Source organism: Pollachius pollachius (genome assembly GCF_949987615.1).
Source record: "Pollachius pollachius genome assembly, contig: SUPER_4_unloc_1, whole genome shotgun sequence".
NCBI classification, from domain to species: domain Eukaryota; kingdom Metazoa; phylum Chordata; class Actinopteri; order Gadiformes; family Gadidae; genus Pollachius; species Pollachius pollachius.
Window position 1 is genome coordinate 116,244 of NW_027641692.1, and position 21,566 is coordinate 137,809.

General features: G+C 47.0%; 2 protein-coding genes across 3 annotated transcripts in view; both read right to left on the reverse strand.

Annotated features, from left to right (window-relative positions):
• The window catches only part of LOC307075424 (uncharacterized protein), a 218,095-nt gene that overhangs the window by 53,761 nt on the left and 142,768 nt on the right, over positions 1–21,566 (reverse strand). The window lies entirely within an intron of this gene.
• Positions 1,729–21,566, reverse strand: part of LOC307075425 (NACHT, LRR and PYD domains-containing protein 3-like) — a 57,925-nt gene continuing 38,087 nt past the window's right edge. Inside the window, exons 5-13 of one of the 2 annotated variants that reach the window (XM_079759128.1) lie at positions 13,175–13,294; positions 11,426–11,539; positions 11,177–11,243; positions 10,800–11,025; positions 6,930–8,715; positions 5,551–5,724; positions 3,388–3,561; positions 2,084–2,257; positions 1,729–1,911 (exon numbers count right to left, since the gene is read on the reverse strand). In XM_079759128.1, the coding sequence (XP_079615254.1) occupies positions 1,755–1,911; positions 2,084–2,257; positions 3,388–3,561; positions 5,551–5,724; positions 6,930–8,715; positions 10,800–11,025; positions 11,177–11,243; positions 11,426–11,539; positions 13,175–13,294 (2,992 nt within the window). In that variant the 3' untranslated portion in view covers positions 1,729–1,754. Of the gene's footprint in view, positions 1,912–2,083; positions 2,258–3,387; positions 3,562–5,550; positions 5,725–6,929; positions 8,716–10,799; positions 11,026–11,176; positions 11,244–11,425; positions 11,540–13,174; positions 13,295–19,665; positions 21,419–21,566 lie in introns of those variants that run through there. The other variant, XM_079759127.1, reaches the window with a different exon arrangement.

A 21,566-nucleotide genomic window follows, 5' to 3' on the forward strand; every position in this document is an offset into this window, starting at 1 on the left:
ACCAGGTGTAGGCTAATTAAAAAATAAAAAAAACTCATTAGGTTACTCATGATTAAACCAAAACAGATTTAAAATTGTAAAATAAAGGAAATGGACTGTCCAGACACCTCCCTCTGCTGGGCGGTGAAGCTCCACCTTTCTCTGACAGCTCTCTCTGTCCCCAGCAGAAAAGTGGTTCTGTTAGTCTAACAACATTAAAGGGCCCAGAGGAAGGCTTAGCCTTAGAAACGTTGGGGAGTTTGGGGCACCAGACCTTGGGACGGGGTGGGCTCTCTAACACAGCTACCCTGAGGGGGGGCAACAAGATCGGGTCAGTCCCCGGGGGGGTCGGTTGGGGGGCGGTCAGCCGGTGAAACACACAGGGAGATAACTCGATGACCACATAGAGCATAATAACGGAAAGGACAAACGGCAGAGCCATTTGGACTATCTGAGAAAACATAGAGCCACCCAACCCGTTGAGCCATCCCACACATGTAAATCAGTCTGTATCCCACCTCCATCCTGATCAGGCCAGAGCAGCTCATCTCCAACACAGCAGAGCTCACCTGAGGCCTCTTTTATGCTCTCACACATGACTCAAGGGTTTTGCCAGTTGAGTTTGAACAGGAGAGAAGTGAGCGAGACCAGTTGGTAATTGGGCGTGGCGTTCTGCAGGCCAGTGTTTTCCAGGTGAACCAAGTGTGCTCAGTGAGGAGATTTGTGCTTCGGGTTTTGAAAAAATGGAACCCCCCCTCCTGTGTGTGTGTGGGCGCATGTGTGTGTAATGTATGCGCACCCTCACCTCCCCCTCAGCCCACTCACACACTCTTCGTGTGTGTGTGTGTGTGTGTGTGTGTGTGTGTGTGTGTGTGTGTGTGTGTGTGTCTGTGTGTGTCTACAACCGACACAGAGACACTGAGGAACCCCCCCACCCTACCCCGACCCCAGGGAGGAGGTCCTCCTGGGTGAAGGAGGACCAGAAGGTGTGGAGGTGTGTCAGTGTGTCTGAGGACCCTCCTCCACCTGGGGACACTCTGTAGAAGGACAGAGAGCCAGCAGGCCGGTCCAGATACACTGCTACTCTGGTGGAGCCAGCGGGGGGGAGAGGGAGGACTGTCTCTCTACCGTTGTACCGGGCAGAGTAACAACCATCATCACAATAAAGACTCCAGGACTTGTTGTTCCATCCAAGCACGCTGTCATCACCCCCTCCTCTCCTTGTGATTCCTCTGTATGTCACTCCTATATCAACATCTCCTTCCCTCTCTACCTCCCAGTAACAGCGGCCAGTCAGAGCCTCTCTACCCAACACCTGGGGCCAGGAGTCAAATCTGTCTGGGTGATCCGGATACGACTGGTTCTCTCTGGCCCCCGTCACCTTCCTGTTGTCCTCAGACAGAGAGAGGAGTCTGTGGGCCGTGTTGGGGTCCAGGGTGAGTTCACAGGCATCTGAGGGAGAACCAGACATGATGAGCTGCTGAACCCTTCTTCATCCTCATCATCATCACTGGTACTGTTCTCCTGAACATGACATGTGAGGGGGGGGGGCTCATGTGATGTTACGCTATTGCTTCAGACTCCACCTACACCTACAACCGACAGACAGACACCTCCACTACCCCAGGGAGGAGGTCCGCCCCCTCCCCCTCAGCCCCTCCCCCTCACACCCCCCCACCATCAGCCCCCCATCTCCCCCCCCCCTCCCCTCCCCCGAGCCCAGATGTAATCTTCATGATGATTGGACAGTATTAATATATGGAAGATACATGATGTCAGCCATCATCCTCATTCCCAGTAGGATCTGATCTCACTTCCTGCTGTGTGGATGGACTTTCCATCTCAGTAGTGAGTGTGTGATGTGATGAATCAAACAGACACTTACACTTCTTTAGAGCTGGTTTCAGCCTCCACACTCCACCGTGCTCCACACTGGGGGGCAAAGTGAGAGCAGCATGTTGAAACATTCACCTTCATCATCGGCCGTCTCATAACGTTGTACACAACGTGAGTTACAGCTGCCTCTTCAAACCACTTCATCTAGCAGCGGCATGAATCCTTGTAGGAGACTTTGTCCCTGAGTGGTGAGCTGTCCTCTCCATACCTGAGAGTGTCCAGTCTCCAGCGTGGATCCTCCAGTCCAGCAGAGAGCAGCGCAGCTCCAGAGCCTCCTGGGTGATTGTAGCTCAGGTCCAGCTCTCTCAGATGGGAGGGGTTGGAGCTCAGAGCTGAGGCCAGAGAAGCACAGCCTTCCTGTGTGACCAGGCAGCCAGACAAGCTACACACACACACAAACACACACACACACACACACACACACACACACACACACACACACACACACACACACACACACACACACACGTGTGTAAAATCCTGTGTTTTTCCAGTCTGCCAACCAGTTTGTGAACGTCCTACTCCAAACACAAGTGGCGTTGCGTTGGTGACGGTCCTTTAATAAAGCACTTCCTGGTCCAGTGCCTAGGGCGGCAAATGTGTCAGTGTCACCCTTAATTATTAATTAAATTATACAAAACCCTCACCGTAGTAAGCAGGACAACGCGACACCACTACTGGTTCCACCTAATAAGTAAATGTTTAAATATCATTTAGCTGGGCGATCTCTACAGAGAATAAAGTACTCTCCTCCTTTGTCTCTTCCCTCGCTCTCCTTTTTCCCGCTCACCCGTGACCTCTCACCCTTCCCCCAGATGACCCTGAAGTCTCTTTATCAACACATCCTATTGGTTAAACCCAAAGCGTCCATATAACCAGACTACTGAACAAGGTTATAACGTTTTAAAATAGTTGGTTACATTTATTAATAATGAACACAACACTATAACGTGATGTATATTGAGATACATGTTATAAGTTAACCTCGAAAGATGTCCTCTATGTTATCATAACTTTAATATTCTACTATTATGTATGTTTTCGTTGTCCCTCCCCCTCCCTCCACCCCTCCCCCCTCCGTGGAACTTCAATGGGGAATAAAGTCTAACAAGACAGATAACAACATTGAACTGAAGTGAATTCATTCTTCATAGTGACACAGGAGGTCCCGGAACATGTTCCGGCGTGTTCCGGCTCAAATTAAGCACTGCCCCCTATGCATTCTAAACATTAACTTAAACTCATTTAAAGTGAGTGAATCGGTTCACATGAAAGGACACAGATGGATGGTAGGAGACCAAGAACATTTTCACATCTAATAAAGGGGTGCACATTTGTTAGGGTGCCACCAAATTTAAAAGATAGTAGCCAGTAGAAAATGTGTCTTGAGCCCTGAGACGACATCATTTACTTATTTATTTAGACCTGTTAACTTTCTGGAGGTAAATCTGTTCAATGTCCTCTGATGTAGAACTTGTGGTGTAACTGTTTGAGATATTGAGTAAAACTGACCTGAGAGTTTCCAGTGTACAGTGTGGACTCCCCAGTCCAGCAGAGAGCAGCTTCACTCCTGAATCCTGCAGATCATTGGTACTCAGGTCCAGCTCTCTCAGACTAGAGGAGTTGGAGCTGAGAACTGAGGCCAGAGCTTCACAGCATCTCTCTGACAGATGACAGCCATTCAGCCTTCACACAAACAATAAATACATGTTAGCAACTGTGATTAAAATAACTTACATATATATATTTTTAAACCTTTATTTAACCAGATCTTTTAATTTTAACGTAATGAAGGACTTTTGTTTAAATCAATTATTAGAAATGTTTTATTAATTTAACATTTATTCATTTATTTATCATATTGCATAGTTGTTTTATAGTGTTTGGAAATCGTTTTGTATATTAATATTGCTTTTTATTGTATTTATTATGTTTATTATGTATTGTAATACATGATAGTAGTAGATCTACAGAGATGTTTTGTATATTATTAGAAGTTATATTCCAATATAATGTATATTGTGTCTTGAGGAGAAAAAATATCAGAGCGAGCAGTAAAACATTTTGCGAGCACGAGAGCAAAGACAGCATTTGTGCGCGCGGGGGTGTCAGTTGTGTGCTGCTTCACTTTACGTGTGTACTCAATGAATCGTTTCTTCCTCACAGGCTTTATTGTTGCTCTCGTGGTCAAAGAACTACTGAGCGTGAGTGCAGTATCAGTGCTTACAGTAATGATTTGCGTGCACAGATGTGTTACTTGTGTGGGAGCGCAAAGTAATTTGTGCTCGTGACTTTAGTCAGTGATCTACCGCCATAAACGTTGCAGGCCTGTACGGCTCGGTGTCGCATCACGATACACTCTTCATTCTTAACACGAGCAAAACAAAGTCCTGGTTCCATTATGAGAAAAGACGGAGGAGGCGGCAGGCAGAAACTGGAATCCTGGGATGATCTTCCTCAGGGGAACCACGCGGCTTTCCGGTCAACACGTGCTACCTGACCCCCTGCTGTGGACCTGGTGCTACCTGACCCCCTGCTGTGGACCTGGTGCTACCTGACCCCCTGCTGAGGACCTGGTGCTACCTGACCCCCTGCTGTGGACCTGGTGCTACCTGACCCCCTGCTGTGGACCAGGTGCTACCTGACCCCCTGCTGAGAACCTGGTGCTACCTGACCCCCTGCTGTGGACCTGGTGCTACCTGACCCCCTGCTGTGGACCTCGTGTTCAACTCTGATGATTTATATCCCGTTCAGAGGATGCTCCGGGGGTTAGCAAACCAAGCTAGCTTCACACTAAACGTGTAAAAGATCCCCGACATGAACAGAGACTCAAATAAAACCATCCCCACATACACTCTCTCCCATGCTAATTTAACCGTCAAACAACTAATAAGTAAATGTTTAAATATCATTTAGCTGGGCGATCTCTACAGAGAATAAAGTACTCTCCTCCTTTGTCTCTTCCCTCTCTCTCCTTTTTCCCGCTCACCCGTGACCTCTCACCCTTCCCCAAATGACCCTGAAGTCTCTTTATCAACCAATCCTATTGGTTCAACCCAAATAGTGTCCAGGTAACAGAACTCACTGAGTAAGGTAAATATGTTTTAAAATAGTGAGTTAACTATTATTAATAATGAACATATAATTATTAATGTATCCTACATTTCAATAATAAATTATTTATATGTATAGCTATATATTTGTACATTTACACATATACATAATACAACTTTCTTTAACTATTAATAAACTATTACTAATTATTTGCTCTTCTTATTTATTATTTCACAATAAATAGAGATTTTATGAGTTGTCGCTTCACCCTGGTTATACAATGTAACAATATTTTTCTGTAACCTGTTCATATGTGGGGTTTTTTATTTCATCTATTTGAACAGCGAATACTGGACATAGTAAGCTTTTAAAATACATTTTGTGTGACAATTGCAAGTTTCAAATCTTTTTTTGGAAAGATTGCTGTTAAGGCTTTCAGGAGGTCTTAGGCGTCCAACTAGGCATATGGATGTATTAGAATATCCACCTAAACAACAATGTGTAGCCTTTATATGATACCAAAGTCATGAATGTGGTCATCACAGGTACTGAGATATAAGCTGAGTTATATAACTTTGATGTTCAGCATTTATTTAGAATTGTACCTTGAGTAAAACTGACCTGAGAGTTTCCAGTGTGCAGTGTGGACTCCCCAGTCCAGCAGAGAGCAGCTTCACTCCTGAATCCTGCAGATCATTGGTACTCAGGTCCAGCTCTCTCAGACTAGAGGAGTTGGAGCTGAGAACTGAGGCCAGAGCTTCACAGCATCTCTCTGACAGATGACAGCCATTCAGCCTTCACACAAACAATAAACACAACATGTTAGGAACTGTGATTAAAATGACCTACATCTTTTACCTTAAACGTAATGAAGGACTTGGGTATCAACCTATAACGTTATAGCGGCCAATAACGCAATTACTGTCAGTAAGGTCATTTAAATGTAATAAAGCCAATAACGTAATAACTTGCCAACAATGTAATAAAGTTGATGAGCCAATAACGTGATAACTTTTTGCAAAGAATGTAATAACTTATTAAGTTATTAGCTGCTTGTATTAAAAAAATACTTTGAAATTGTAATAACTGAGCCAATAACGTAATAAATGAGGCATCACTTTATTTTATTTTCAATTTCTGGAGAGAAACTGTCACCCTTAGCCTTATTATTGCATCTTGCATCACATGTTTAAATATCTGACCTTACAGTTACCCCTCCACCCTCCTACCCCCCTCCCCTCCTTTGGATTTATATGGAACCCTTAGGGTTCTGTTATAGTACTCTGTGGATCCAACTCCGTCACCACGCAGACGCTTCAACAGAGTCGTGAGCTTTTCAAAGTTCTACTATAGGGGAACCTTAGAGTTACATATAAATCCAAATTCACTCTTTGCTCCTTTAAAGCATCCTTTGGAGGGGGTATGAGGGTGGAGGGGTCACTGTAAGGTCAGATATTTAAACATGTGATACAAAATGAAAATACAATAAAGTGATAACTCATATATTACATCATTGGCTCAGTTATTACATTTTCAAAAAAAAAATTATACAAGGCCAATAACGTAATAACCAGCCAATAACGTAATAAGTTATTACATTATTGGTAAAAAAGTTATTAAATTATTGGCTCAACAACTTTATTACATTATTGGCAAGTTACTATGTTATTGGCTTTATTACATTTAAATTATTACGTTAATGGCAGTTATTACGTTATTGGACGTTAATCCGTTATTGGTTGCTTCAAGGTGTTAAAAAATTGAATAAGATATGTTTTATTAATTGAACTGCATTAGATCCTTAAACGTTAATTGAATAATCTGTGTAACTTTAAATTAAGTTATTGTCTTTATCTTTATTAGAAAAGTAGGTTAGGGGGTTTATTGTAATGCATGTTATTAGTGAACCTAAAGATAAGTTTTGTTAGTTGTAACTTATATATTCTACTATCAGGTATATTGTGTTGTGTATTGTCATACATTATTATGAGTGAACCTACAGAGATCTTTTGGAGGCTTTGATCACTGGCATTAGCCTCAGAAGACCCTTCTCTGAAGCTGAGTATTTATTCAGGTCAAAGACTTCCAGCTCCTCTTCTGATGACAGTAAGATGAAGACCAGAGCTGACCACTGAGCAGGAGAGACATGTGTTTTGAAGAGACTTCCTGATGTCAGGGACTGTTGGATCTCCTCCACTAGAGAACAGTCGTTCAGCTCATTAAGACAGTGGAACAGATTAATGCTTCTCTCTGGAGAGAGATCTTCACCTATCTTCTTCTTGATGTAAGACACTGTTCCCTTCTTGGTCTGAGAGCTACTTGTTGTCTTTCCCAGCAGACCTCGTAGGACAATCTGATTGGTCTCCAGAGAGAGGCCCAAGAGGAAGCGGAGGAACAAGTCCAGGTGTCCGTTCTCACTCTGTAAGGCCTTGTCCACAGCACTCTGGTAGAAGAGTAGGAGTTTATCTTCAACGGAGGCTGGCTGTTCTTCTGAGAGTAGATTGACACCATTGTGGATGAAGGACCAAGACAGATAAAGGGCAGCCAGAAACTCCTGGATGCTCAGATGGACAAAGCAGAACACCTTGTCCTGGTACAGCCCACACTCCTCTTTAAAGATCTGGGTGAACACTCCTGAGTACACTGAGGCTGCTCTGATATCGATGCCACACTCTGCCAGGTCTGCCTCGTAGAAGATCAGGTTGCCGTTCTCCAGCTGGTTAAAAGCCAGTTTTCCCAGAGAAACAATGATCTCCCTGCTCTTTGAACTCCAGTTTGGATCTGTTTCAGCTCTCCCATGGTACTTCCTGTCCCCCTGTATGGACTGAACCCTCAGGAAGTGGCTGTACATCTGAGTCACGGTTTTGGGCATCTCTTCTCCTTTCTGGGATGTTTTGAAGCAGTCCTCCAGAACTGTAGCAGTGATCCAACAGAAGACTGGGATGTGACACATGATGTGGAGGCTTCGTGATTTCTTGACGTGGGAGATGATTGTGCTGGCCAGCGTCTCCTTTCTGAATCTCTTCCTGAAGTAGTCCTCCTTCTGTGGGTCGGTGAACCCTCTCACCTCTGTCACCTGGTCAACACACTCAGCAGGGATCTGATTGGCTGCCGCAGGGCGCGTTGTTATCCAGATGCGAGCGGAGGGAAGCAGGACGCCCCTGATGAGGTTTGTCAGCAGTACGTCCACCGAGGTGGACTTTGTGACATCAGTCCAGATCGGGTTGTTCTGGAAGTCCAGAGGAAGTCGACACTCATCCAGACCATCCAAGATAAAGACAACTTGGAACCGGTGGAATCTGCAGATTCCTGCTTCTTTGGTCTCAATAAAGAAGTGATGAAGCAGTTCCACCAAGCTAAACTCTTTCCCTTTCAATAAATTCAGCTCTCTGAAAGTTAGGAGAAATGTGATGTGTATGTCCTGGTTGGTTTTGCCTTCAGCCCAGCCCAGAGTGAACTTGTGTGTTAAGACGGTTTTACCAATGCCGGCCACTCCAGTTGTCATTATTGTCCTGATTGGTTGATCTTTTCCATGTAAGGGTTTAAAGATGTCCTCACATCTGATTGGTGTTTCCTCCTTGGCTGGTTTCCTGGAAGATGTTTCAATCAGTCTGACCTCATGGTCCTTGTTGACCTCTCCACTGCCTCTCTCTGTGATGAAGAGCTCTGTGTAGAAGTCATTCAGATCGGTTCGCTGTCCTGCTTTAGCGATTCCCTCAAACACACAATTGAACTTCTGCCTCAAATGAGACTTGATTTTTTGTTGGCAATCGACAGCATCAGATCCTAAAAGAGAAAACAACAGAAGACATCAGTTAGTGGAAGGTGACATCGGTTGAACCAGGTCAATATTGATAGTAATAATGATAGTGAATCAGTGACTTGTTATGCTGATATAACAAGATAGTGTTGCATCTCTTCAACTGAGTTATTCTGCTGTTGATCTGCAGTATAATGTAGGGATGGGTCAGAATATTTGATTATTCGTTCCCGAGGGTCAAAGTCGATTTTTAACATTTGGACCGTTAACATTTTTTCCCAATTCAAATAAACAAGAATTAAAGGACAGAAATAATGTTGGACAGGTGTCCAAGCGCATTATCCCGCTTATACCACGGTCACTTGTCATAGAAAATAAATGAAGACCATTCATTTATAGGGGGATTATTTGCTTATCAACACGGCGGATGTGCGCGCAGAATTATCGCCATCAGAAAATGTGTTTGACCGGTTGCCATGGTTATCTCCGTGCGGTTAATTTGTAGCTGCGGTGTTAAGTAGCGATGTTGTCAGCTTACTGTGCGTTCACACCAAACGCGACACACCAAACTTGTCGCCCGTTCGCGTTGTCGCCGAAGTTTTGTCGCGCCACAAATCATAATCTGTCGCTGTGCAAGTCAAGAGAATTTGTCACGCCACAACTTTTGGCCGCCAACGGTGCTTCATGCCAATTCATTCTCAACCACGGCCGAGATAACCACCATTGCATGTCTTTACCTTTTGTGGAAGAGGGAGAGACGTCGGAGGACCCGAGGCAGTCTATTCATAATATTGTAATGACCACGGAAGAGGCAGTGAATGAAGTATTGATTAGACACGGATTTATTAGATAGGCCTACCTAATAAACCGTTGGAACACACAAGACCGGAAACCATAGCAACGCAGGTAAACAAACCCCGAGAAGCCCAATCCCTACGAGAGCTCCCCGCGCTACGGCCATCCGGAGGCGCACAGAGCTTTTGGCCGTGATATTATATATACAATTATATCATATTATATACTATTATATATAGAGCTCCGGGAGTCGCAAACGGCAGCAATCACTTTCTCCTCCATGCTGCGGTTCACCCCGGACTGCACTGCACTGAGTTGGCCGGTTGAACGCTGATTGGCTGTCATCACGCGAATTTCGCGACAAAGTTGAAATATTTCAACTCGAGCGAATTTGTCGCGCCACAAATCCTTGTGAACGCGCTCGCCTGTGCAAATCAAAACTTGTCGCCGGTTTTATCTAGCGAATAATTCGCCCGATACGCGTCTCTACGTTCACTTTGTATGGGATCTTGTGTCCCCGTCGCGTTTGGTGCGAACGCACAGCTACTGTTACATTAAACTGTATTCAGACAACGCGGTTATATGCTATAGACCCTATAGTATCTGTGGTATAAAGGTTGGGACGAATTTCAAATTATAAATACATACTCTTTATGTTGAAAGTAGACCGTCGCGATTCAGCCTTTATACCACAGATACTGTAGGGACTATAGCATATAACCCCGTTTCGGATTACAGTTTAATGCGTTTTTCACAATTTACCAGCTCTCGTTTTGAGGGCTGAACAGACAATTTGACTGGAACTACTTAGCAGGTAGTTGTTGTTTTGCGTTTAAGATATTAAGTGATTTCTTGCCGATGATCCATGGCTGCCTTTGTGAATGTCGGCACACATCGATTAATCGATTATTCGTTCATACCACCCACCGATTATTCGACCATGAAAAATTGGAGTTATTCACATCCCTAGTATAATGCTTAGCATTCTTTAACCTGATACCCCCACAATAACCCTAGATATCTGGATCAAACCATTTAACCTGATACCCCCACAATAACCCTAGATATCTGGATCAAACCATTTAACCTGATGCCCCCACAATAACCCTACATATCTGGATCAAACCACTTAACCTGATACCCCCACCATAACCCTGCATATCTGGATCAAACCATTAAACCTGAAAATCTATTTCTACTTTTTTCTATCTCTTTTTTCCGCATGTAACAGCATATTCAGTTTCAAATAAAAGTTTCTTACTGCTCTGTTTTCAAAATAAGAGTATTTTCTGTCTTCAAAATAAGAGTCTCTTACCGCCCCACAGTGTGTCGGCCAGTTCCTCCTGGTTCATCTCCATCAGGCAGAGCTTTGTGATGTCCACCACTCCCTCTATGGCGCGCCTCCTCTGCTCCTCCTTCTTACCATCCACCTCCTCCTCCTCCCTCTGACTCTCTGAGCATTGTGGGTAATCTGAGAAGAGATCCCTCCAGAGCTTCTTCAGCTCCTTGTCTAGAAAAGCGTGTGCGTTCTCCTCAGCCCTCTGGAACAGAAAAAAATCACGGAGAACTTTACTCTGAACTAACTGAGGACATCAGAAGCATCTTTCCTGGATTCCCTTCCCGCTGGACAAGAGATGCTTTCTAATGTTCATGTAGAGCTGAAGTCAAACGTCTTGGTGGACATTTACACACCTTGATCAGCTCTGTTTGATGCTGCTGTAGAGACTGAGCACTGGTAACCTTTGACCTCTCCTGGTGTCTGTGGGGAACACACACACACACACACACACACACACACACACACACACACACACACACACACACACACACACACACACACACACACACACACTTTTATTTCCCCAGACTTGTAAACATCAGTATCAGTAGAGTCTGATAACAACCAACTTGTCTCTTTTATGGTCTGTTTGAAACCCCTACCTCTCCTCTCTGGAGGGCCGTCCATCTTTAAGGGCAGGAGGTATATCCATAGACCAGTCACTCTTCATGGAGACACACCTGGGTCCAGGGGAGTCTGCTCTCTCCTGCCTCCTTCTGAAAAACAATAATCCAAATATTCAATAATCTTTCTCAGATTATTGAAATTGAAATATATGGACAGGCTGAAAATGAAGTTATTAGCCGTTTTTACACCTGTCCTCCGTCTTTTCTCCGCATTTGTACATCAGGAGGTTCGACCGTGAGGGTCATTCACACTTATTCACACTTGATGCCTGATATGCGGACATCGTTGTCGCTCAGACATCATTAGAATCTCCGGCTGGTTTAGGGGGGTGGGCTTGCAAGGCTTGGGATATGACGCAGGGTCTAAATTATCAAGAGGCGGGATAAGGAAGGCCGCTGTCACTCTCTCTGTTTTGGTTTGACCGCAGACAGCAGGGAGGCAGAACGGGCAAAACTCATCGCGATCATCTTAAATGTTGCTGCAGTGATGCATCATATATTCCGTTGCATCCACAACATCCGCATCGATCGATGAAAGATTGGAGCATGAGTTAGAGACAGATAGAAGAAAAAACGAAGAGGAAAGGCGTCGCAAACGACTGCGTTACCGGAGAAAGAAAGCGCATTTTTTTGCTTCATTTCACATGTAAGAAACACCGGGACAAATGTAGTTGATTTCTGTGTTTAACTGAGAAAACAGGGAATGGAAGGCCGGGACCCTTTAATGTTCAGCTAACTGTTGTAAATAATAATTGTTACGAGAGTAGCGTATGTGTGTGCGCGGGAATGGCAGTACGTGTGTGTGAGTGGACGAGCAAGGAGAGCGAGCGGTAGCGTGTGTCAGTCTAGTGAACTAATGAACGAGTCCGGTTGTGTCTTTGCAAACGTGTCCTGTAAAGTTAGTGAAACTAAGAATAACTAAGAATAACACTAAGATAACATCGGCCCTGGAGGGAACGTCTCCCCTGTGCTCCTCGACAACGGTCTGGGAGCCCACATCAGGAAAGGTGTAACATAATAATAAAAAAAACATTTTCTATATACGCGTGCAGCTGTGAACTCATGTATTGTAATTTATTGTATGATGTGTACTTTTAGGGTTACTATAAGACCTATCATTTAGCGTCCACCACAAATGACTCTGAAAAGCAGTGCCACCATTAAAATATTTTTAAACCATTCAGCGAATGAAAGGCAACAGGCTGATTATCGTTTAGGGTGCCACTCAACATGCAACAAGCCCACTCAAATGGTGTGAAATGCCGACATTCTACTGCTCATTCACAAATAAAGTAATTATCATTTCCGCCGGCAAAAATACAACCTCAGGGGTAGTCTTTTATCAGGATGTCCAATGTCAGGATATGTCGTTTACATATGCGGCCCGTCTGGAGAATAGCTGGCTAATAGCGGGCTGTACGTCTATGAGTGAAAGCAGCTAGAATGGCATTTAAGCACTAACATGTTGACATAAAAACACACTTACTGTTACACTTACCCTTCATACTGTGAGTGTTGATTCACAATGCGTTTAGCTAACATAGAAAACGTTACAATTCATTGGATTCAAACAGCAGAATAAACGGCCTCAGCCATGAATCAATCCAGCACCAAGTGGTCCTGTGATCGGACGTTATTATGTTCTGATTAATGACCGGCGGGCCGGATCAAGATGATCCGCAGGCCGCCAGTTGAACAGCCCTGATGTATCGGCTGAATCCTCACCTTTCCTTAGAAGGTTGGTGATTTCCATCTTTAAAGTAGACAGGTATACCCATAGACCGGTCACTCTTCATGGAGACACAGCTGGGTCCAGGGGAGTCTGCTCTCTGCTGCTGCTCTGGGCTTCAGCACACACACACACACACACGCACACACACACACACACACACACACACACACACACACATCTTTTAATCACACTGCAGTTTTCACACTGACAAGATAATTCTTCTTACAAGGCTGTTTTTAGGTGAGAGCTTTTCACTTGTTTCCAGCTTTTAAGTTTAAATCTTAATAAATTAAAATATATATATATATATGTACTTTCTTAAATAATACTTAAATATTACACCTTTTTACTGATGCGTTTTTACTCTGAGTACCCTAATGCTTTGAACTAGAATCACAAAATTATAAATCTGTTTGATCAACACTGACGTACCAAACTTTGTCAAGGTCATAGTCTAATTTAAGCATGTTATCGTTACCTTCTCTTAAGAACAGACAATGACCAAATGGAGGTCACTGTTCTACTGTCAATCTTGACCACAGACAGCAGTCATGCAGACCAAACACAGTAGAGAACAAAGACAGAACCCTGTTCATATCAGGGGAGCCTTACTGCTCAGGTCAGATGTATTGCTCTCCCTGAGTTTCTGGTCTGCCTGTTCACGTTGTGTTTTAAACGTGGCCGATACGACGACTGTGGAGCTAGAGTGACGTCAGAGTCACATTACGATACGACTGTTCACCCTGAGGTCTGCTGCTGCTCTGGGCTTCAACACACACACAGCTTTTACTCAGACTAATGATGGAGTCATGATGTATCACTGCTGAGCTCTGAGGTGGACAACAGTCACAGACAGAGAGATCCTCTCCTTACCTCTTAGCTTTGCTCCGGGGGCCATGTTCCCCAGACAGAGCGGTCTTAGAGGTAGAACCCCCCTCCTCTCTCTCCTCATCCATAGTAGACTGGGGAAAATACGTTCCGTCCCATACGGTAAAAAGTTATAAAAGTATAAATTTAAGGGAAGAAACGGAGGTTAAACTGTTTATAAAACAAGTTCATCAGGTGAAAGGTTTTTCAAAGCGGAGAAAGAACAGCTCCCCGCTGCGACGGACCGTTAGATGAGGAAGAGACTGAACTGAACCGCCCCTCACAGCGCATGTCACGTGTTTTCTGGGAAACCGAATGTGTGTGTGCGTGTGTGTGTGTGTGTGTGAGTGCGTGTGTGCAGCGCGCGCGCACACACACACACACACATTGTTAGCAGGTAGGCTTATTCCTTCTGCCCATCTTGCACAGCGGGATAATAATTCTAAGTGATGAACAGACGTTCAGACGTTTGTCTCTTCAGCCTTCAAATACAGTTACATGCATTCATACACTTATCTTTACTGTCAACACACACGCGCACACACACACACACACACACACCGAACTGTTGGAAGGGGAAGTACTTGAGGAACCAAGAGAGCGAGCAAGAGAGAGAGAGAGAGAGAGAGCGAGAGAGAGAGAGAGAGAGAATTAGGAGCCTTTCCCCAATACTTTTATGGCTTCTTAAGGGATACTTCCCAGGCAGCGGCCGCCTGACACCTTCCAAACACACACACACACACACACACACACACACACACAGTGTTGCTGTTGAGTAGTGCTAGCACTGCGGAGTACTTCCATTGAAACTTTGCAATCAACTTCCAATCAAAGCACTCCCTCCGGCGCCGCCATTCAGTCGCGCTATAACCTCCGGCACTACTCAGAACCATGGCGCTGTCCGCCATCAAAACCAGAGCTCTGCCTTAGAGGCCGCGGGTTGGAGGTGGAGCCGTCCAATGGGACGCCGTCGCCGGGCGGATCTCACCTCTGGGCGTTGGGCCCGGCCATGATCTGGAGCATGGGCAGCAGGTCTTCGGAGTAGCGGCACATGGGCCCCGGGCTCAGGCCCTCCTCGAAGGGGCCCGAGACGGGCGGGTGCTGGGTGTCGCTGGACACCAGTCCTTTATATTCCTACACTTAAAAAGGGGATCAGGATCTGCATTATGAGTATTAGCTGAGCTCATAGACACATTGACCTTGTACACATTCAGCATTTATTTATGCCGTAACGATGTTGTCCTTTCAAAGTCCAGTCAGAGAAAGTGCAGCGTAAATAATCCAACAAATGTGTGTGCTTCTTTGTGTGTGCGTGCATGCATGCACGTTGGAGCATGTGTTTATGATTGTGTGTGTGCAAGACATTTAAAGAGTGTGCCTTTTAGTTTCCGGCTCCGTTTAAAGGCCACTTTAACCCCCCATAAGGGGGGGGGGGGGAATGTATGAAATCAGCTTCTACACAAACACACACAGCATGTGTGTGTGTGTGTGTGTGTGCGCCCTTACCTGAAGTCGTTTCACGGCCGTTGAAGAAACAGGCCATACGAACACTGCCTCCGAGGTCCGAGGGCCCTCCGATCACGGCCCCGGCCGCCACCAGCAGGCTGCCTTCTGCCCCTGACGGGGGACACACACCGCAGGGGGGGCTGGTTCCTAGTGGAGACTTCATCTCTGTTGCATGTAACAGCGGTGGAGTAATGCCATGCTGCCTCCACCCCCGGGTCACGCATGGGCAGGATACCTTTAGGGGGGTTCATTACAGCATGCATGGATGTTTGAGCGCAAGTGTGTCAAGAGTAGGCTTTAGTGTGTGTCAAGAGTAGGCTTTATTGTGTGTGTGTGTGTGTGTGTGTGTGTGTCAAGAGTAGGCTTTAGTGTGTGTGTGTGTGTGTGTATCTCAAGAGTACGCTTTAGTGTGTGTGTGTGTGTGTTGTGTGTGTGTCAAGAGTAGGCTTTAGTGTGTGTCTGTGCGTGTGTGTGTGTGTGTGTGTTTGTTTGTGTTTGTGTCAAGAGTAGGCTTTAGTGTGTGCGTGCGTGTGTGCGTGTTTGTGTGTCAAGAGTAGGCTTTAGCGTATGTGAGTGAGTCAGTGAGTGAGTGAGTGAGTGTGTGTGTTTGTTTGTGTGTGTATCTGTGGCTGTTCAAGCATTTGTGTGTGTGTGTGCAAACATGTTGAAGTGTGTGTGCACAGACCTGAGCTGCCCCCCGGGACCCTCTCCAGGTGGTGGGGTTCCGGGGGATGCCGTACAGGTGGCTGTAGGACTCGGACCACATGCAGAGCTCGCTGGTGTTGGGGACCCCCAGGGGGGATGGCCCCACCCGCTTCAGCAGGGCCACCGGGGGGGCGTCCACCACCGCCACCACCCCGCGCCGGGACCCCAGCCCGTGGTCCGGGGGGGGACCAACCAAGGATCTGTTAGGGGCTGATTATGGTACCACGTCGACGCAACGCAAGAGGGTTTACGGACCCCTTATGTCCTCGCGGACCCTCCTTGCGTCCACAGCAAGGGCCTGACGCGCGCCTCCCGAACACGTTAACCTTCCGTCGAGGCGACGCAGCGGCAAGGGCTGTGATTGGTCCGCTCACTGAACCCCGACGCAGAACCGAAACAGGTCCACGGCTGGAAGCGTCTGCGGGGTCATCGTTGCGCCGACGTGGAACCGTAATCCGCCCCTTTAGCCAGTGGCTAATAAGCAATAGCATTGACTCCTCTCATGTAGGGGGCGGACGCAGAGACCCTCAAAGCCCCGTACCCTGCAGGGCGAAGCACTCCTGGACGGAGAGGGGCACCCCCAGGAGGAGGGGGGGGGGCCAGGACCTCCTCCCCTCCGGTCTCCTCCTCCATCATGTGACCACAGCCACATGACTTTGTGGCTGATGAGGCCTTTCCACTTCGGAAAAGACCTCGTGAGGCCATCCCCTGGTGGTATCCTGCCAGGAGAGCGCCGGGTGTTCAGCGACCGTCCGTCCCGAGCTCGGCCGGTCGTGGAGAATGCCACAGGAGGCTACCTGTGTTCTCCATAACTTCCTGCGGAGGACAACCCCCCCAGGTGCATTGAGGGGGAACATCCCAGTTGGTGAGGCGGACCCTCTGCCAGGTCTGGGAAGAGTAGCTGCCAACAACTCAGTGAGGGAAGCAATCAGGATCCGGGAGGCCTTCACATCCTACTTCTCTGCAGAGGGAACCGTCCCATGGCAAGACAACGTGTAGCACACCAGCACACCCGAAACGGCTCTTTAAAGAGACAGCCACACATTACTATTGAGCATACTTCCTGCAATTACTATATTCTATATTGTGTGTATGTGTGTGTCTGTGTGAGTGTGTGTTTGCGTGTGTGTGTGTGTGTTTGTCTGTGTGTGTGTGAGTGTGTGTATGTGTGTGTGTGTATGTCTATGTGTGTGTGTGTGTGTGTGTGTGTGTGTGTGTGTGTGTGTGTGTGTGTGTGTGTGTGTGTACTATAACCTACTCAATGACTCTCTCCTTGGGGTTGGACGGTCCCAGAGAGTCCAGTCCTAGTTTACTGATGACCTGCAGAGAGAGACAGCTAGTTAGCCACAGCTAGTTAGCCACAGCCAGTTAGCCACAGCTAGTTAGCCACAGCTAGTTAGCCACAGGGTTGGTTAAGTGCTCTCATAGTGGGACTGGTTCTGCCTCACTACACAATGCAGTGACGCTGTGCGGTACACAACACTGGACTACACAATGCAGTGACGCTGTGCGGTACACAACACTGGACTACACAATGCAGTGACGCTGTGCAGTACACAACACTGGACTACACAATGCAGTGACGCTGTGCAGTACACAACACTGGACTACACAATGCAGTGATGCTGTGCAGTACACAACACTGCACTACACAATGCGGTGACGCTGTGCAGTACACAAAACTGGACTACACAATGCAGTGACGCTGTGCGGTACACAACACTGGACTACACAATGCAGTGACGCTGTGCGGTACACAACACTGGACTACACAATGCAGTGACGCTGTGCGGTACACAACACTGGACTACACAATGCAGTGACGCTGTACGGTACACAACACTGGACTACACAATGCAGTGATGCTGTACGGTACACAACACTGGACTACACAATGCAGTGACGCTGTGCAGTACACAACACTGGACTACACAATGCAGTGTGACGCTGTGCAGTACACAACACTGGACTACACAATGCAGTGACGCTGTGCAGTACACAACACTGGACTACACAATGCAGTGACGCTGTGCAGTACACAACACTGGACTACACAATGCAGTGACGCTGTGCGGTACACAACACTGGACTACACAATTCAGTGACGCTGTGCAGTACACAACACTGGACTACACAATGCAGTGACGCTGTGCAGTACACAACACTGGACTACACAATGCAGTGACGCTGTGCAGTACTCCCAGTACTGGAACATGGCAGCACAGCCCCAGGAGGAGCCCTGACCTGAGCGCGGCCGCAGACGGCCTCGTAGACGGGGTGGAGGGCTCTGACCTGGTAGTCCAGCAGGTTGGTGGAGACCTGGGCCAGCTGGGGCTCCTCCAGGTACCAGCCCAGAGCCTGCACCTTCTGGGGGGGGTCAGGGGGGCTCCCACCGCACACACGCCCCGGGGCGGACCCCAAGGGGGCCCTAACCCCCAGATGAAGACTATCTAACCCCCCTGTATCTGGTCCTGGTACCTCCCCCCCCCCAGATGAAGACTATCTAACCCCCCTGTATCTGGTCCTGGTACCTCCCCCCCCCCCAGATGAAGACTATCTAACCCCCCTGTATCTGGTCATGGTACCTCCCCCCCCCCAGATGAAGACTATCTAACCCCCCTGTATCTGGTCCTGGTACCTCCCCCCCCCCAGATGAAGACTATCTAACCCCCCTGTATCTGGTCCTGGTCCTGCGGGGTCTCCCCAGCTCTCTGAGGTCCAGCCCGGTGCAGTCCTCCTGCTCCTTGGTGCTGATTGGTTTACGTTGAAGCTGAACAGGAAGCGACGCGCGCCCGTTACCATGGCGCCCCAGGAGGGGACGAAGGAGGCGGGGCCAAAGTCAGGGGCCCCTTCATCCTGCTCCAGCTGGGAGGATGAGAGAGAGAGAGAGAGAGAGAGAAATAGAGAGAGAGAGAGAGAGAGAGAGAGAGAGAGAGAGAGAGAGAGAGAGAGAGAGAGAGAGAGAGGGGGGGGTCAGAGCAGGTAGAGGGGACCCCCTCCAGGGTCAGAGCAGGTAGAGGGGACCCCCTCCAGGATCAGAGCAGGTAGAGGGGACCCCCTCCAGGGTCAGAGCAGGTAGAGGGGAAAAACTTCCTTTTTTAAAGTTGCAATTATGTGGTACATACAGTATAAATATTGTTGCCATATTTGAATACAATACTGTGAATATATCACATCAATATTGCATTGACACAATTGTATCTCGATAGGATACAATGCATATTTGTCTATCCAATGAGCTCCAATGGGCTAAACTCACAATCCCACAGAGTCATGCTGTACACCTTTAGTTGATACTGCAACATTGTTGGAGTTCTGAAAATACACCAATGTTACCAATGTTGGTAAAACTCAAAGTACAGTAATTGCACTGATAAGTAAAATGAAAAACACTACAGTAAGAAAATGTTTTTTCAGGGGATTTAATGATGAAATCAGTGCACAAGTACAAAAATGTAACTTATTTGTTACAGTAATACAGTTAAATGTTCAGCTGAACTGACTGCAAAAAAAGCTTCCCTTAGGCCAAAAAAAAAAAAAAGATTATAAATGAGGTGAAGGTGAAACAGATCTATATGTGTTAGATTTCAGCTTATTTCTAAACTGTTCGTAAAGACTGCGTTGTGTATTTCTCCCTTGTAGCAGTAATTCTTGAAGTGTAGATCAAAGCAACTTGACATGTTGGGACAGAGGGTTGAATAGCAGGTTTATTGGAGGATGTAATACAGCACAGGTACAGACTTAGGTGGGATAGTCTCAGTGTAGGAGGTGAGGAGCAGTCTCCAGACGTGCTCCTTGGCTGTCGATCCCTCTTCTCAGCGAACCAAAGGTTTGGGGCCAGTATTATAGGAAAGAAAGCGTGAATAACAAAATAACAGTGTCTCCCTTGATAAGGTATATGGCCCTGGCTATGTCCCAGACGACCGGGTTGGTTCGTCCTTGTTGGGACATCACAAATGACAGAATGTTGGAAATATCACCTCGTACAGTAGGAGAGGCACTGGCCTGTTCCTAGACTAAGAGATGTGAACACAGAGAGACACTAAAATACACCAACATTCTACATTCCTCCCTCTCCATCATATTAAACATAGTTTAAAGATCACCCATTAAATGAGAATTCAGTGGATCTACTGGTAAACAATTAACAATTATCTAAATCCACAAAAGGAAGCAGGCAATAGCAAACATAAAAATGCATACTCATCATCCACAAGTAAACCAGGTGTAGGCTAATTAAAAAATAAAAAAACTCATTAGGTTACTCATGATTAAACCAAAACAGATTTAAAATTGTAAAATAAAGGAAATGGACTGTCCAGACACCTCCCTCTGCTGGGCGGTGAAGCTCCACCTTTCTCTGACAGCTCTCTCTGTCCCCAGCAGAAAAGTGGTTCTGTTAGTCTAACAACATTAAAGGGCCCAGAGGAAGGCTTAGCCTTAGAAACGTTGGGGAGTTTGGGGCACCAGACCTTGGGACGGGGTGGGCTCTCTAACACAGCTACCCTGAGGGGGGGCAACACCCTCACCCCCCCCCCCCCCCCCCCACCCCCTTTCCCCTCGTGTGTGTGTGTGTGTGTGTGTGTGTGTGTGTGTGTGTGTCTACAACCGACACAGAGACACTGAGGACCCCCGCCCGCCCCATACCCCGACCCCAGGGAGGAGGTCCTCCTGGGTGAAGGAGGACCAGAAGGTGTGGAGGTGTGTCAGTGTGTCTGAGGACCCTCCTCCACCTGGGGACACTCTGTAGAAGGACAGAGAGCCAGCAGGCCGGTCCAGATACACTGCTACTCTGGTGGAGCCAGCGGGGGGGAGAGGGAGGTCTGTTACTGTACCGTTGTACCGGGCAGAGTAACAACCATCATAACAATGAAGCCTCCAGGACTTGTTGTTCAGTCCAAGCCTGCTGTCACGACCCGCTCCTCTCCTTGTGATTCCTCTGTATGTCACTCCTATATCAACACGTCCTTCCCTCTCTACCTCCCAGTAACAGCGGCCAGTCAGAGCCTCTCTACCCAACACCTGAAGCCAGGAGTCAAATCTCTCTGGGTGATCCGGATACGACTGGTCCTCTCCGGCCAGCGTCACCTTCCTGTTGTCCTCAGACAGAGAGAGGTCTCTGTGGGCCGTGTTGGGGTCCAGGGTGAGTTCACAGGCATCTGAGGGAGAACCAGACATGATGAGCTGCTGAACCCTTCTTCATCCTCATCATCATCACTGGTACTGTTCTCCTGAACATGACATGTGAGGGGGGGGGGGGGGGGGGTCATGTGATGTAATAGTAACGCTATTGCTATTGCCCCGTCA